Source organism: Vulpes vulpes, chromosome 10 (genome assembly GCF_048418805.1).
Source record: "Vulpes vulpes isolate BD-2025 chromosome 10, VulVul3, whole genome shotgun sequence".
Classification (NCBI taxonomy): Eukaryota; Metazoa; Chordata; class Mammalia; order Carnivora; family Canidae; genus Vulpes; species Vulpes vulpes.
Window position 1 is genome coordinate 62,114,625 of NC_132789.1, and position 18,781 is coordinate 62,133,405.

The following is an 18,781-nucleotide window of genomic DNA, read 5'->3' on the forward strand; positions in this document are numbered from 1 at the left end:
AGACCCGATTCTGACGGTCAAATAGTTGCCTAGCAATTTTAACTGCTGTCTTTCCTGTTTGTATTTGTTGCCCTCTGAACTTACTGCTGTGGCATGCTAATTATCAAATTTGGGAATTACCAGCAAGGGCTGAACACTGCCTTGGGTCACATCCCTTGCCATTTGGTGTCTGTGCAAATGTGACTAACCTGTAGCCTCTTAATTTCTTCCTCTGTAAATAAGAGCACTATGTAATCACTTCCTAAGACTGTTCTGTTAAATGTAAACTATTGAGCAGGGTGCCTGACATGTAGTGTATATACAATAAGTATTAGTTATAATACTGATGAATTACGAATCCTAACACAGTACTCTTCCTTAAAGTGTTAGGTAACATTCAAATAACTATTTTTAAAACTTAAAAAAATGTAAATATGTAAGCTGTGTAAAATATAAGTATATTATTTCTATTTTATTTAGTTTTGAAGTGTTATTATTCATTTCTTTACCATGAGATTTTCATAATCCAATGTGTATACATAATTTTTCTATCTCTTTGTACATTGATCTCTGCTGGTTTTTTTAAGAAAAGATAGAGATATCTCGATCTCATTTTTACACAAAATAGCTTCTCCTCTGCCTCTTCACTCCCCTTGCTGTCATGCCCAATTAACCTATATTACAAGAAATCTCTGTGCAGTAGTGATGTAAGATGTACAAAAAAATAAGAGTAAAGACAACATGCAATCAAGCAGAACAGGTTCTTCCAGTAGGGGGAGATATTTACAAAAAAATCAAGCCACATAAAATGCAGGTGCAGTGGCAACACATTTAAAAACAAAACTTTCTCTGTGTAAAAAAATCCAGCTAATTAATAAATAATTAAATATTGGATGAGTAACACTGTGGTTTCTGTTTTGCCAGTTGCCGAACCCAAACTCCTTCTGCAGGTACCTAGAGAAGCGTGGTGAGGACTACATAGACTGCTACCATTGCCACATAACTTGTATTACATATTATATCAGAGGTGGAAGTGAAGACAAGAACATGATTACCCCCCCTCCCCCCGAATCTTTAAAAGTTGCTGGTGGAAGTTACAGGCTGGGTTACTTGAAAACAGTACAGAAGCTGTATTTCTGTAATTCAGAAAGATTTTTTTCACATGTTCTAGACTATCTGAATAAACTGGTGTAGCCCTAAAGGATGTAAACTAATGGATGGAGTCAGAATACTATACTATATATATGTGTGTGTGTATATATATATATATATATATATATATATATATAGCATCATTAAAAAGATAATAGCTTTGTAATTTAGATCTCCAGATTTCTGAAATTACTGCAAGGCCTATAATTAAAATCAAATTAACAACATTTAGATCTGGTTAGACTTGGGTTTTTTCAAGTATTTTCAATGGATAGTTAAGTTGGTATGAACCTTTATTTTTCCAACAGAAACATCACATTTCTTTCTGTTGGCAGCATTGTCCAATAACTGACTACTATAATAGTCCCTCTGCACCTTGAGATTTAATACTCTTATTCTATCACACTCTAAGCAATTGCTGCCCTGGAACTTGGGGATGTTGAGACTGCCTTTAAACCTGAGAGTCTCACTTAATAGTTGACTGAGTTTTCCCCCTTTGTATCATGCCTAAATATTTTGATGTGGATTTTATTACTTTTGGCCGCGTTAGTAAATTCAGTTTGTAAAATACCCAAAGCACTATATAATACACAAAATATATCTTAAATAAATTTACTACAGTAGTTTTGTAGCTTGAATTTCTATTTAGTTGATTCAGAAATGGAAGTTATAGGTCTCTGCCAATTTTATTCTTATTAATTAATGCAGTGTTACCACCAACAACTTAATAGATATTAGCTTTAAAAAGATACTATCTTAACCATGTAATTTTTATTTAGACTTTTGCAAACTTCATCAAATTTCCTCTTTTAATTTTTGCTAGTGTCATCATTATTCTTTGTGTTTAAATGAATTTTTATAATTTTTTAAGTATCTATGGAGGGTCAGCTATGCTAGAATAGACTTCATAGTGTATAGTTTGGGTTCTCTGGTAGAACCAAAGTTGTTTTCTGGATTTACCATTCTTTCATAAGATGAACATTTTAAATCCTTGATTTAAACACTGGATGCATGGGGCTTTTTAATTATTAAAAGTAATTTTCAGCAAATGAACTTTATTAGACTGAACTATCCGAAGAGTTTATTTGAACCACTACAGACACATTGAAGTGATCTTTTTATGAGCTTCCTAAATAGATTAAGTATATTAAAAATGGCCATAAAAATGAAATTGAGCAAATAAAAAGCAGATCTGTCAGGGTGCATATATGTTTCCACCTATTCTATTAGAATAGGTGAGATTATGCTGTAGTAATAAACCTAAAAACTTAATGACTAAAAAGAATGAGGTTTACTTTTTTCTCTGTGTTGCAGACCATGGTAGTTTGACAGCAGTAATATCCATGTCATAGTCACTCAGGGACTCAGGTTCCATCTTGACAGATGCTTCAGTGATTACAGTTCTGAGAAAAGAAAGCATAGTGAATCCTCCCAATTCTCTTAAAACTTATGTCTGCAAATGACATAGTTCACTTTGGTGAGATGTGTCCACACCAGAGATCAACAGGATACATGATCCTCACACAGAGAGAGGCACTGGATGTTTGTAGTATGATGGTTGACCATACTCTTCTTAGTGAGTGAACATTTGGAACTCAATAGTTCCTACAGTAAACGTATAGAATGTCTGGCTTAAAACTGACCAGGGAAAGAATGTTAACTCTTTTTTCCTGATTTTACCGTGACTAGCTTTAAAAAAAAAAAATTTTTTTTTAAAAAAGAGTTTACATCTTTATTCATGAAAGACGTACAGAGAGAGGCAGAGACATAGGCAGAGGGAGAAGCAGGCCTCCCCATAGGGCACCTGATGCGGGACTCTGATCCTGGGATTCCGGGATCACACCGTGACCGGAAGGCAGATGCTCAACCACTGAGTCACCCAGGCTTCCCACCATGACTAGTTTTAAAACTCATATTGACAGTGCGTTGAATACACACACATACGTACATAAGATTTCTGCATGGTCTTTTACAGTAACATTTATACCAATTGGGATATTGCCATTGTTCCACATGCAGTGTGCACAGGGAGTAACAGTGTAGTGCAGGCTGATTACCTTTTTTTTTTTTTTTTTTTAAGATTTTATTTATTTATTTGACAGAGAGAACAACCACAAGCAGGGGGAGCAGCAGAGGAAGAGGGAGAAACAGGCTCCTCACCAAGCAGGGAGCCAGGCCATGGGGCTCCATCCAGGATCCTGGGATCATGACCTGAGCCAAAGGCAGGCGCTTAACCAACTGAGCCACCTAGGAGCCTCAGGCTGGCTGCCTTTAATTTCACAGTTGTAGGTCAGCCAGGACCGTTCATAAATTTAATGACTGCATTACGGGGTAGCAGTATTTTAAACTTTTCTTTTTCTTTTTTTATTTTTTAATTTTGGCTTTTGGAAGAAAAACATCAAATTTTGATTTAGAATTTAAATATATAATTTTGTACACTATTAAGAGAAACCTGAGTGCTACAAATAACTAATTGATTAAATATAAATACAGTGAAACCATAAGAGATATTGTTAAAATTCACACCAAAATGAAAATATTATAATTTGATGTAAAGATCCAATGTTTTTCATTTATTTTTTAAAAATCTCATACAAATTAGCATTAAGTAAATATTGCTAACATTTCTCTTTTTATCCTGGTTGTTTTAGGTATTACCAATTTTCCCAAAATATTTTGTGAAACTTCCCAGAAGCTGATGAGTGTGGAAGCCTTTGCTCTGGCTGTGAGATATTATTCTGTAAAAAACTTAGGAATATGTACTCCTTTTGAACAGTTGCTTACAGCCCTTCGAGGAAGTAAAAAACAGAGAACTGGTAAGTGTGTATGTATGTTTTTTTAGTACTAGAAGTGATATACCGTTCATATATGTTCCTACATTCTTTCCAACGTGTTATTTTTCTATCTGCGCTCTTCTAACATAAGCACTGATAGATTGGCTGGCTTATACTTAGATGAGTAGGTTTTCTTAAGCATCATGTCATACAGAACAACTCCACATTTTTTTCTCTACATTTTAGTCCAGCTATCAGTCTTTTCCACAAATTGTTTTTTGTGTAAAGGAACATTTTTGTTCTATTTTCTGTTTAAGATTTTATTTATTTATTTGAGAGAGAGGTGTCAAGAGAGAGCACTAACAGGGATAGAGGCAGAGGGAGAAGCAAGCTGTCTGCTGAGTACGGAGCCTGACACAGGGCTGAATCCCAGGACTCTGGGATCAGGACCCCAGTCAAAGGCAGATACTTCACTGACTGATCCACCCAGATGCCCCTTAAGGAACATTTAAAAAAAATAATAATGTTCTATGGGTCTTCCTATTTATGTTCTTAATTCAAATTTTGATTTATAGCAGCTAAACTAATAGAAATCTAACATGCAGACAAAATGGAATCTCTTTAGTATTTTCATATGTATAACTACAGAAAACACAAACATTAACTGATGATTTTTTTGTTACATTTTGTCATAGCAATATTTTAATTTTGTTTTATTTTTGTTCAGGTGAAAATGTGAAACTAGATGAATTTATGAATTTGAAAAAATCTCATGAAGTTCAGGCTATGTCAGAGCTGATCAGCGGTATTGCTGATTACTGTGGAATAAAGCAAGTAAGAATTTCCTTGTATTTTCAGGTGTTAAAATTAGTGCCCTCTTTTTGTATCATTTACATCTTATCTACAATTACTATCTAGCCTTTAAATGTCATTAAATAATATAACTGATGTTAGTTATGTCAGACACTTTAAATATATGCTCTCATTGCCCAATATGGTGTGATTATAACAAATTTAAACTAAAAATAGATATGACTATTCATGTTTTGCCACAACTTTCACTCTTTTAAATTATCTTTGATAAGTTTCCAACTTGAGGCAGCATTATATAATGACATTCTGCAAAATTGCCGCTAGGTGTTCTCAGAACCTGGGCTACTGATGTGGTGTGGGGTACCTGCCTCATTATAGTAACACAAAGAAACTATGTTTTAGAACTTGGATTCTTTCACAGTGTCAGAATCACAGTGATTCCTGTTGTGAAAAGTAGCTTTTATGAAGCATAGTAGTGTCTGATAGCAGATGTTAAAATAAAATTTAAAAATTGCCTATGTTGACCTATAAAAATAGTAAGTTATTTTTCTTATCTCTATAAGAACATCTATAGGGGTTAGTGAAGAATCTTCCCTCCTTCAATTTCGGTTAGGTGTTAGAATCTTTTCAATGGATTCTTCCAGACTTGTGGAGAGTTTGAGGATGATTAGAAAACTATCACAACTTGGGTGAGGCATGCGGAGCCATTTGTGATAACATAGCTCTCTAGGGTAGAGGCTAGAGGCAAGAGCTAAGGCAATAACTTTCCACCTTTTCTTTCATGTATCATACTTAGCGGTACCTATCTGGATCAGTAACTGGCTTACTATTGCATTGTTACTCAGCTGGAGTACAATTTAAACTACTGCCATACATATTTACGTGGATGGATATTAGAAACATAAAATTGAGTGGAAAAAAGCACTTTACAGAAGACTACATATTTTATTTTATTTTGTTTTTAAGATTTTATTTATTCATGAGAGACACAGAGAGAGGCACAGACATAGGCAGAGGGAGAAGCAGGCTCCTTGCAGGAAGCCTGATGTGGGAGCCTGATGGGGGACTTTAGCTCCGGATCACGCCCAGAGCTGAAGGCAGATGCTCAACCACTGAGCCACCCAGGCATCCCAACTACATATTTTATAATGCCATTTTTTTAAGCTTTAACGTAAAATAATAAAATACATTTAATAATGTATTTTTAATACAAAAAATGCATGCAAGTATTACAGAAGCAAGGGAATTATGAACAGTAATTTGAGAATAGTTGTTACTTCTGGTCAAGGAAGCAGTGAGATGAGATATGGATGGAAAACATCGCTGTGTGCAGTGGAGTTAACTCACATTCTCATTCGTATGATGGCTGGTGCGTTCACTGTTATGGCAGATACTGTTGGATGCCTAACCCAGATATTCTTGGACATTTCATGGTGTGCCAGCCTGCCTTCTATCTGGCAATATTTGCATTTTCCCCTATAGATTTTGTCTGGCTGCCAAAGCAAAGCACTACTTATATACAAGTCCTGGGAATTAGTTCTTCCCTTTGAACATCCTTGAACATCCTTATTAACGATTGATGAAAGTTCTATACAGATACATCAGCTCCTTGACATTTCAGGTAGGATGATTCTGAGGTTTGTGTTCTACACTAGCTCCTAAAATGTTATCTTTCTTAATAGCGCACCTTTTATTGGGCTGCCTTCCTTTCTGCTTTTTTAGTTCTCTACTTCTCTCCCAAATAATTCACTTATACTTAAATCTTTGTTGTAGAATCTGCTCCGTGATAACCCAAACTAAGATAAGTGTGATTTTTTTTTGTTGTACTTCGTAACTTTACATTTAAACTGCGTTCATTCTTCATTTGCATGAAATATCGCATAATAAATAACTTTAAATTCATACAGCAGGTTATATCTGAAGTGCAGAGAAAAAAAATTTGTAATACTTTAATGTATCATGTTAGACCTGCTTTCAGCGAACTTTATTATATAGCATGAGGCTTGTTCCTTAGGGAATGAAATAATCTAAATTAAAGACTTACAAAGTTTTTCTCTCAAGACCACTTTATAGCAGTATTTGATTCTCACATTAGTAAAGTTTAAAGTCTATTATATATGTACAACTTTTATGTTTAAAATGCAGATTTAATAAATATAGATTTCATGAGGATAGATGGAAAACCAGATTCTGAAATACCTAATTTACTAGTGATCATAGACACCAAAGAAAACAAAACAATTCATTTTTTTTTGCCTCAGCCACATAGCTCTCTATATGCCAAAAACCTTTGCTTCTCTCACATTACCAAGGCTTCTTAATTTTTATTTCTAAAATATGTTTGTTCATTCATTTAATAGGTATTTCATTAGCTCCTACCATGTGTCAGCACTGTTACAGATTCTGAGGATGCAGTAGTGAACAAAACTAATGATATCTTTGCCCTTACGGCATTTATATTCTAATGGGGAGAGAGTAATAATAAAATGATTATAAGTGTATTTTTTGTATATGTTGATATACTTTAAAGAAAAAAAATTAAAAGTAAAGGAAGTAGCTAATTCAGAGATGGGAGATTAAAGTTTTTGATTAGGAAGGGAGGAACAAGTAAGAGGTAAATTCATTTGAATTAAAGACTTCCTTCAGGAGGTAAGAAAGTTTCCCATTAGAATATCTGGACTAACAGCTTTTCAGATAGAAGGGTTAACATGCTCACTGGCCCTAGTAGGAGTATGTCTGGTGTGTCCTTGAAACAGCCTGAAAGCCAGATCAACGGCAGTGGAGAGAGCAAGGGCAAAGTAGTAGGAGCTGAGGTTGGAGCGGTAGAAGGCAGGTCATAAAGTTGTAGAGTCTTAGAAGCCATTGTGATATTTTGGGCTTTTATCCTGAATGAGATGAGAAGCCACTGAACACACCGGATCGCTCTGGTTGCTGTGCTGAGGGCTGTTACGAAGCAGATATTTTCACTATCTTTGCACTTTTTAATCATAGTCTTTGTAGACATTCAGGCTGGTTTTTTCCAGAAATTGGCTCCTCCCTGAGCATGTGAAGAGGTTTCAGAGTTAAGGCAAAAATCCCAGTAACAAAGGAAGTTAGTAAGCAAGAGGTAAGATTAAAGAGCTGATGAGAGATTTTGCTAAGAGGAGTGGTATGATCAGACTTTGTTTTGCTCTCCTGAGAGTAGATTTGAGGGAAAGGAGCAGGGGGACTATTGAGGAGGTTGCTGCAGTAAACCAGGCTTAGAGCAGGTTGTGAAATTATGGATTTGCTCGCATTTCACATGGAGGGTATGAGAGAAAGAAATGAATCATAATTTCCACCTGGAAAGAAGTATGGAGATATTACTGACTATGATGGAGTATCTTATGGGAAGGGCAGGTTTTACAGGGAATATCAAGAACTTAGTTTTGAACACCTTAAATTTGAGATTCATACTAGATACTCATGTGGAAATGTTTAGTAGACTGTTGCATATAGGAGTATGAAGTTCATGGTAGAATTTTGTACTGGAATTTTATAAATTTGAAAGTCATTAGCTTAGAATGGTGATTAGATCTCTAGGTTGGACAATAAAACATAACTCTTCTAGACTCTGAACTCTAGGAAACAAACTGAGGGTTGCTGGGGGAGAGGGGGAGGGATAATTGGGAGATGGGCACTAAGGAGGGCACTTAATGTGATGGGCACTAGACGTTATATGCAACCAATGAATCACTAAAGTCTACCTCTGAAACTGAGTTTTAAAAAGATATTTTGAACTCCTTATTTAAAAACAAAACAAGGGACACTTGGGTGGCTCAGTGGTTGAGCGTCTGCCTTCAACCCAGGGCGTGATCCTGGTGTCCCAGGGTCGAGTCACACATCGGGCTCCCTGCATGGAGCCTGCTTCTTCTTCTGCCTGTGTCTCTGCCTCTCTCTCTGTGTCTCTCATGAATAAATAAAATCTTAAAAAAAAAAAAAAACCCTCATGTTGTATACCTTAAATACAGTTTTTATTAAAAAAAAGGCAAACTCAAAAAAATATAACTCTTCTATATGAAGTTCATTACTGTACTAGTAGTGTTAAGAAATGTCAGCACTCTGTATAACAACGTTTCTGTGGGAAAGTCTCTTAAACAGAATTAGGAGACTAGGAAGATACCTCCCACCAGGCTTTGGACTGGAGAATCCTTTATTTTCAAATCCATAAGATGATCAGGAAGGAAGAGACTATTGTGAGTAAGGGGTAGGAGATCAGAATGGTAGAGATTTTGCTATTCAGACTAGATAGTTTGAAGGCAAAAAGTTGTATGGCTTCTGTTACTTGATTGCATAGAGGTTTTCATTGTCTTGCTGCTACATACTCTACTAAAAGACCAATTTGAAGAGGGGTAAAAATCAACATGGATTATTAAAATAGAAGGATAAGTCAGCCCACAGATTTCCTAGGAAAAGTCGCCTACTAACAAAGATTTATTTTTTTTAATTTTTAAATTTTTTAAAGATTTTATTTATTTATTCATGAGAGACACAGAGAAAGAGGCAGAGACACAGGCAGAGGGAGAAGCAGGCTCCCTGCAGGGGATCCCTGGACCCCGGAATCACGGCCTGAGCCGAAGGCAGATGCTCAACCACTGAGCTACCCCAGGTCTCCCTGAAAAAGGTTATTAAATATAATATTGTGAAAACATGATTCTTAGAGTCTCTACAGCCATCTTAACAACTAGAGGAATTACAAAAAAGATGTCCCATGGGCTCTGTGTGGTTTGGCCTCTGAATGGTTCAGCCATTCTACTGCCAGATTTCATAAGTAAGGTGAATTTTCTTCCTTGTTCAAAACTTGATGTTCTATTACTTGCAGCCAGAATATTTTTGATTCACAAGTAGAATCACCATAAACAGTTAAATGAATAAGCTCAGTTACCTCTTGGTAAGAAAACATTGGTAGGAACAAATGTGCTGCTGCTTATAAGCAACCCACTGGTTGCTAACTTTAAGGTTGTCATCAGCATCAGTAAGTTTTCCCTGGAGATTCAGATAGGGAGGAACTGATTAATAGTTTCTACTGTATAGCCCTTGTATTCATGAGTCTGGGAATGGTATCTTCAGTTAGACTGTAATTCCTTAAAATTAAGATCTATATAATGCTTCTATATTTCCTATAACACCTAGCCCAGAGATGAACATAAAAAAGGGTAGAGGGAATTCTTTGTAAGCTTATTTATGGGGATTATATAGGGAGTCTTACCTATGAGCTCCTTGAATTACAAGACCCTAAAATTTTTAAGGATTTAATTAATGGCATTACTTCAAATATAAAAATGTCTCCTTAATGGGCTCATACTTATATCAGAGTTTAACTGATTTTAGGATAGACATAGATTAGATACTGTTTTCTTGGAATAGTCTTGCTGTAATTTTTCATTTATTTCTTACGAAATGACATGGCAATAAAATAGCAATCTTGGTAATATTTTATTTCTCGTTTTTAGTTCTTTTGAGGTATAATTTACATAGTCACCAATTCTAGGTGTACATTTTGATGAATTTGGTGTGTGCAGTTGTGTGACCACCACCATATTAAAAAAATATTTGTCACCATAAAAAGTTTCTTTTTGCCCTTCTGTAAGATATTTCTTTTTCCACTCTCAGGTAACAACTGATCTGCTGGTAGTTGTTTTTTAATTTTGTTTTGTTTCGAAGTAAACTCTACCCCCAACATAGGGCTCAAACTCATTATCCTGAGATCAAGAGTCTTATGTGCTACCGACTGAGCCAGCCTGGCACCCTTGACCTACTTGTAATTTTGAATTTCTGGAACATCATATAGATGGAATCAAATATATTGAGAACTTCTGTGTTTGAATTTTTTCCTTTAGCACATAACTCTTGAAAGTCATCAATGTTTTTGTATTTATTCTTTGTTTTTCTTTATGCAATGGTATGGCTATTACAATTTGTTTTGCCATTCACAGGTTGTTGGACATCTGTGATGTTACCTTTTTTTTTTTTTTTAGCTCCTATGAATATTCACATACAAGACTTTGTGTGGACATGTTTTCATTTATCTTCAGCAAATAGCCTAGAATGGGATTTGTAGGTCATATAATAGGTGTATATTTTAATTTTATGATGAGCCACACTATTGTTTTTCAAAGTGCCTGTACCACTTTACATTTGTGAATATATCATTATGATTTTAGTTTGCGTTTGCCTGATAGCTAGTGATGATGGGCATCTTTTCATGTTGGCCATTTGTATATCTTCTTTTGTGAAGTGTGCATTCAAATATTTTGCCAATTTTTAAGTTGTTTGTCTTATTATTGAGTTGCAAGAGTTCTTTATTATTTCAGATACAAATCATTGGTCAGATGTATGTTTTGCAAATACTTCTTTTTTTTAACTATGTGTTTTAAATAGCAAAAATTTGAATTTTAATGAAGTTCATTTTTTCAATTAGTTCTTTTGTAGTAGATACTTCTTAAGTCCTACATAAGAAATCTTTGCCCCTCTCAATGTCACAAAGATGTTCTCATACTTTCTTCCAGATTTTAGTAGTTTTTATTATCACATTTAGATTTGGGATACACTTCTAATTAAGTTTTGTGTTTGCTGTGTGACAGGAAAAGTGCATTTTTTTTTCCCCAGGGAGACATCCATTATACCAGCACCATTTGTTGAAAAGGTTATCTTCTCTATTGGATCACCTTAGCTATTTTGTTAAATATCAGTTGATTATATAAATGTTGGTCTATTTCTGTATGCTGTTCTTTTCCATTGATTTATTTATGTATTTTTATACCAGCACTATACTATCTTTGATTACTGTAGTTTTATTTATGTATTTATTTTATTACTGTAGTTTTATATTAATTCCTGAATTAGGTTATATCTTCCAACCTTTTTTTGCAAATATTTTATTTATTCATGAGAGAGAGAGAGAGAGAGAGAGGCAGAGACACAGGCAGAGGGAGAAGCAGGCTCCCTGCAGGGAGCCCAATGTAGGACTCGACCCCGGGATCACACCCCGGGCTGAAGGCAGGTGCCAAACTGCTGAGCCAGCCTGGGCGTCCCTTCCAACCTTATTCTTTTTCAAAAGTATTTTGATTATTCTAGGTATTCTGCCCTTTTTGTATAAACTATAATATCTACTTCTAAATTTTTTAAAGAAACCTTGCTGGCATTTTGATTAGGATTGTGTTGAATCTGTAAGTCATTTTGGGGAAAATTGACATCTTCATTTTGAGTCTGCCATTTTGTGAACATGATGTATCTTTATTTAGATCTTTTAAATATTTTCTCTGCTTTTATAGTTTTCAGTGAATAGGCCATGCAGAACCTTCACTGAATTTATTCCTAGATATTCTATTTTTTTTTGCTAATTTAATTCAGTTGGTTTTAAATTTGTTTTCTAATTGTCGCCCTTTGCCGCTATATTGTGTACGTTCTGATGCTTCATTATTAATCTCTAATGATCCTGTATCCTGACGCATTGCTAAATTCACTTGCTAGTTCTTTTAGTTTTGTATATTCCTTTAGATTTTCTGCATAGTCATGTCATCTATGAAGAAAGACAGTTTTATTTCCCATGTTTATATCTTTTACATCTTTTCCTTGATTTTTTATACTGTCTAGAACTTCTTTTTTTTTTTTTAATTTTTATTTATTTATGATAGTCACACACAGAGAGAGAGAGAGAGAGAGAGAGAGATTGAGGGGCAGAGGCACAGGCAGAGGGAGAAGCAGGCTCCATGCACCGGGAGCCCGACGTGGGACTCGATCCCGGGTCTCCAGGATCGCGCTCTGGGCCAAAGGCAGGTGCCAAACCGCTGCGCCACCCAGGGATCCCTAGAACTTCTTTTAAAATGTTGAATGTAAATGATAAAAATGGTTGTTTTTTAATAGGAATCAAAAATTAAAACAAAAAAACAAACATAACAGGTTGTATAAGTTATACAACCATTTCTTGCTTAAAAAATTTTTTTAAGATTTTATTTTTATTTATTCATGAAAGACACGGAGAGAGAGGCAGAGACACAGGCAGGGGGAGAAGGAGGCCTCCTGCGGGGAGCCCAATGTGGGACTCAATCCCAGGAAGCTGGGATCACAACCTGAACCAAAGGCAGATGCTTAATTACTGAGCCACCCAGGTGCCCCTTAAATTTTTTTAAAAATGATTTTATTTATTTGAGAGAGAGAGGAGAGAGCGTGCACACAAGCTGGAGGGAGGAGCAGAGGAAGAAGCAGACTCCCCAGTGAGCAGGGAGCCTGAAGTGGAGCTTGATCCCAGGACTCTCAGATCATGACCTGAGCTGAAGGCAAGATGCTTAACCAACTGAGCCACCTAGGTGCCCCTACTTGGTTTTTAAAAAGGTACTGAAGATGCTTTCTGTTCTCATCTGACTAAAATCCTTTAATTCATTCTGTTTTTCTTGCTTTAGGTAATTGACCTGGGTTCTGGGAAAGGCTACCTAAGCTCTTTTTTGTCCTTGAAGTATGGCTTAAAAGTTTATGGAATTGATTCATCAAATACCAATACTCATGGAGCTGAGGAGAGAAACAGGAAATTGAAGAAACATTGGAAAGCCTACCATACTCGGTCAAAATTAGATGCTAATGGACTGGCATTAAAAATGGCAAAAGATAGGAAAGTACAAGATGAAATTAAATATAAAGTAGATATTGAGGGACTATGTAACAGCAGTCCTGCGAATCAAGAAAAGATGTCTACTTCAGATTTTTTGCCGGATTTTTCAGATTCTGTAATTTCTAACATTAGAGTACAAATGGAAAACCTACACGTGTATTCACATCGAGAAGAAAACTTGTGTTTTGAAAATGCCTTTTCTCTTATAGACCTTTTGCCTATTAATGCTGTAGAACCTACTTCATTTCAAACACCTAAGAGAAAAATGTCTGAAGCAAATAAAGAGAGAAGAAAAATGACATCAAAGTCAAATGAATCAAATATATATTCACCTTTAACATCTTTTATCACTGCTGATTCGGAACTGCATGATATTATTAAAGATCTGGAGGTTATTTCACTTTTGAATTCCTTAATTTCATTTTTAAAAACGCTCTAAGACCTAGAATTAAATCTTAATAGTAAGCTTACTTGACTTAATCTTATTTGGTTACATTAATCTAAAGGACCAAGAAATATGATCAGAGGCTATATGCAAACTATTATAAGAATCTAATATAAGATTAGTTGGAAGAATGTCTTCTGAGTCCTTGAAATATTAAGATCTTTGACTGCATGTATGTGCCCACACATTCTGTACACACATTCTTTATGTGTGTACATTTGAAACAAAAAATTTTTCCTGAATTTCATATTGCCATATTTGATATAGTGAATAAACTATACTCTTGGTGTTGGGGTAGAAATGCCAAAGTAGCACCACCTATTCTCTATGACAACATTTTATAAGTTTTGGTAGGCAGTTTGTGAAGAACTTAATAAAAATATTGAAGAAGCTGTAAATGTGTCTCAGTTCACAAATTTGTCCTAATGTATGCTTCATTTGATTGTCCAGTCTTTAATATGGGCTAGTTGTTAAGCAGATATTAGTTGCAAAATATATCAGAGAAAATTCAAATGGATAAGTAACCAAAAACATTAGAAAATAAACTCAAGAGTGTGTTAGTTATGATAAAAGATCACAGTCATTTTGCCTATAAAGGAAATAATTATTCATTTAAAAACATACACTACTTTCTAGGTAGACTGTGATCATTTTTAAAAGCCCCATACATTCTAATGAACATTTAAAATCTTCACCTGAAATTGTTTTTAGCCTTCCTCTTGCTAATGCCAAAATTTATTTTTTCTTTTCATTTTTAAAGGATTGTTTGATGGTAGGTTTACATACTTGCGGTGATCTTGCTCCAAATACTCTGCGAATATTTGCTTCCAAATCTGAAATCAAGGGAGTTTGCAGTGTGGGTTGTTGCTACCACCTCTTATCTGAAGAGTTTGAAAACCTGCATAAAGGTACAGAGTTTTCTATACCTCCTAATTATATTTATTTGAGCATAATGACTGCTTTCTGTCTCTCCTTTTTTTTTTTATTGTTTGCAGTAACATTTTGAATTCACATTTACGCATTTTATTATATTATCTTATGCATTTTATTATAGTCTTTTGTTCATGAAAAGGTCTTAATGAATGCTAAACACTGCAAATATTTAAAAATTTTATGTGGTACATTTGAGAACTTCTGTTTAAAAACACTTGTATGATATACATTTACTTAAATAGTGAAGCATAGTTATTTTGAGATGAATATAGAGTTGCAAAGTTTGCTTTATATTTAAAGCCTCTGTTTTGTGAGCTGTATTGATATTTGTCATAAAAAAAGTTCCTTACTGTATTTTGAAGAGTCAGCGTACTCTGATTTTAACAATCTGCATAACAGCAGTTGCATCAAGATAATATTTAGGGATCCTTGGGTAGCTCAGCGGTTTAGCGCTGCCTTCTTTGCCCTGGGGCGTGATCCTGGAGTCTCGGGATCAGGTCCCACATCAGGCTCCCTGCATGGATCCTGCTTCTCCCTCTGCTGTGTCTCTGCCTGTGTCTCTCTCTCTGTCTCTCATGAATAAATAAGTAAAACCTTTAAAAAAAAATAATATTCAAATCATTCCCTGGACTGAGAAGGTACCTGAGGGGTACAGTACAAAGTACTTAGTTAGGACTTGAAGCATCTCATAGCCCTTCTTCAGAGCCGCTCCCGAAACGCCTGTATCTAATCCATTTTATATGCTCTATCTTTCTGTAAGATGTAGTTTCAAAAGCACTGGTTCAGATTAGCTGGTTATTTAGTATATTAACATTAGCAGTTCTCTTTTCTATTAGTATAATGGATTCTTTATCAACATGCACCATCTTGTTAAGAATTTTACATCAGGGACATGTGTGGATATGGATGGTATTGTATGCTCTTCTCAGTTTTAAAACCCGGGTGAAGATGAAATTGTAATTATTTTTCATTCAGTCATGTCCAAGAGGTAAAAATTGTGATTGTATAATTCTACTGAAATTTGACTGGATGAAACAGAGGTCATCCTTAAAACTGACAAATATTTTTGTGAAATAAAAGTCCATTGAATTTGAATTCTTTTGTGTGTCTTAAAAAGTATCTTTTAGGAAAAGGTGCACAAAAGTAAAGTTGTGAATATATAGAGATACACACAGAGAAGGCAAATTGGCAAAAAGTTAACAACAGTTTGGTTTACATGGAGAATATATATATTTGTTATGCCATTATTTCCAACTTGTCTCTGAGTACAAAAATTTTCTAGTAGAAATTTGGGGAAGAAAGTAAGCCCAAAAATAGAAAAAAAAGTAACCAAAATATATACATAAGTATTTTACATTATCTTACAGTCTTGTTGTACATCTTTCCTAAAAAATGAAGAATAATCTTCTATACAATCACAGTTGTACCATTTTAAAAATATTAGGTGAGTAGTGTTTTCCTGCATCAGCAATAGATTTTATGTAGGGGAGGTTTGGTTTGTAATTCAGCAGCTTCCTATTCTGTGGGTACAGTGAAATGGGTTTTTAAAATATAATTGGCTTATTTAGAGTAGGTGTAGATGCTTGGTGTATTCTTCAGTTCAGAAGTATTGTCCTCTACAGTGTAAGATCTTTAATTTCAGCTGTCTTTTTCTCTCATTCATTTTATCATCATCATACTCCCAGAGATGCCTTCCCCCTCCAAAGGACTTCCCTTGCCTCTGCAGGCAGTACTGTTTTAGGACTGCCATCTCTGGTCCTACTGGACCTTTGCAACCATTGCTGTGTATCATCAGGTCTCAGACCTAGTCTCAATATTTCTCACCAGCCATGGGATCCTCTTTTTTGACTTTGTACTCTATTCTAACACCCATTTTTCCACACCTGATTCTCCCTCTGGAATGATCCTCTCAGCTGGTTCTGCTAGTTTAGGATGTTTATTTACTAACTTACATTTAAATCAAAATTTGTAGTGTAGTTGTGGCTTATGAATAGTTTCCTTTATTCTGTGTCTGGTTTTTGTCAAACATGTAATGAAATTCAGATTTAAGGGACTCATTATTTTATGGCAACCAGGAAGTACCATTGGTACATTTTTCATCATGTCTAGTTCTCTAATTCTTTTCCTAAAGGGTTTGGTAGAAAAAAAATTAAGAGAATGAATACTCACTTGTTTGTCTATCCATTTTATTTTATTTATTTATTTATTTATTTATTTATTTATTTATTTATTTTTAAAGATTTATTTTATTTATTTATGAGAGAGAGAGAGAGAGAGAGAGAGAGAGGCAGAGACACAGGAGGAGGGAGAAGCAGGCTCCATGCCGGGAGCCCAACGTGGGACTCGATCCCGGGACTCCAGGATCGCGCCCTGGGCCAAAGGCGGGCGCTAAACCGCTGAGCCACCCAGGGATCGCCAAGTCTATCCATTTTATATCAGCCTTTAGGTACTTTTTTAAAAAGATTTATTTATTTTAGAGCATGTATGAACAAAGGGAGGGGCGCGCAGAGGGAAAGGGGGAGAGAGAATCCTCAAGCAGACTCCTTCCTGAGTGTGGAGCCCCACGCTGGCTCCGTCCCAGACTCCAAGGTCATGACCTGAGCTAAAATCAAGAGTCAGCTGCCCAACCAACTGAGCTACCCAGGTACCCCTAGGTACCTTTTCTAAGAGATTATTGCATTAAACTATTGACAAGTGTTTATTGACCATGTATTTGAACAAAAATGAAAAATATACTTGATTAGGGCATGTTCAGTGGAGAAGTCTTTGAAGAATCTGAAAGGAGAGGGAAGATAGTAGCATCTGCATCTTCAGTCACTCCTGCTTCTTTCCTGCCATGGAAAGAGCTGATATGTTTATGAGTCTTTAGAGTGTAGATACTGGTTCTTGGTCACTTTTGAATCTTTAGATACTAAACACATTGCCTCAAACATGATGCCTAGAGATCAGTGTTTGTATAATGTGTGTTGAATAGATAGTTTAGAACAAGTGACTAGCAGTAGAGAAAAAAAATCACTATCACTATAATGGCAGCTGCATTTCTTTCTTTCTTTCTTTCTTTCTTTCTTTCTTTCTTTCTTTCTTTCTTTCTTTCTTTCTTTCTCTCTTTCTTTCTTTTCTTTCTTTTTTTTTTTTGAGATTTTTAAAATTTATTCATAAGAGACAGAGAGAGAGAGAGGCAGTGACAGAGGAAGAGGAAAAGGCAGGCTCCCCATGGGGAGACTGATGTGGGACTCGATCCCAGGACCCCGGGATCACGGCCTGAGCCAAAGGCAGATGCTCAACCACTGAGCCACCTAGGGGTCCTGGCAGCTGCATTTCATACTGGTAGGAGACAATATGATTGTCTGACAATAAACATTTCTTGACTAGCTACTATTTTTAAGGCATGGTACTTGGTACTTCATGTATAGTAGAGATGAGGAGGGGCTCATAAAAAGTCAGTACTTTGGAAAAAAGTAAAAAACTCAAATAGATGCCAAGCAGAGTTCAGTTCAGTTCAGCATTCATTGAATGCCAGCTGTGTTCCAAACTGTGCTAAGCAATGAATATATTAAAATGTATGAGATACCGTGTTCACCCTCAAGGGATTAAAAAAAATAGCCCTTAATCCTAGAACCAGAGAGTCCCTGTTAGTAACTTAATTTGCAAAAAATCAACATAGAAAATTCAAATAATATAGAAAGATATTAAAAATAAAAATAAAGTCTCCCGACCCATATTTTTACTTTCTTGTGTGATTTTCCAGAAAAGATCATGTGTACACATATGTACACACTTCATGTTCTTCTATTTTAGGGAACCAGAAGATAAACAATTCATTTTTTCACTTAATATATTGTAATCTTTTCATATCTGTACATACAATGTTGCCTTGTTCTTTTAAGTGACTCCAAGGGATATCATATGCTGTTTTTTGTAAAATATGGGAAGAGTGTTTCCCTGAATTTCCTAATCCTCCAACATTAGTTTCAAAAGAGTGTAGTAAGTGCTTATAAGACAGAAATTTATACCTGTGGATCTTATACCAGAATAACACGTAGCTCAGTCTGTGATGAG

At 35.4% G+C, this 18,781-nt stretch overlaps 1 protein-coding gene across 8 annotated transcripts in view; it reads left to right on the forward strand.

Annotated features, from left to right (window-relative positions):
- Window positions 1–18,781, forward strand: part of METTL25 (methyltransferase like 25) — a 158,634-nt gene that overhangs the window by 21,530 nt on the left and 118,323 nt on the right. For all 8 annotated transcript variants that reach the window (XR_011994895.1, XR_011994893.1, XR_011994890.1 and 5 more), the window contains 4 exons: window positions 3,783–3,947; window positions 4,633–4,739; window positions 13,139–13,735; window positions 14,550–14,697. Coding sequence is in view for 1 of the 8 variants with exons in the window: in XM_072724505.1 (XP_072580606.1) it covers window positions 3,783–3,947; window positions 4,633–4,739; window positions 13,139–13,735; window positions 14,550–14,697 (1,017 nt within the window). In the remaining 7 variants the exon portion in view is untranslated. The remainder of the gene's footprint in view (window positions 1–3,782; window positions 3,948–4,632; window positions 4,740–13,138; window positions 13,736–14,549; window positions 14,698–18,781) is intronic.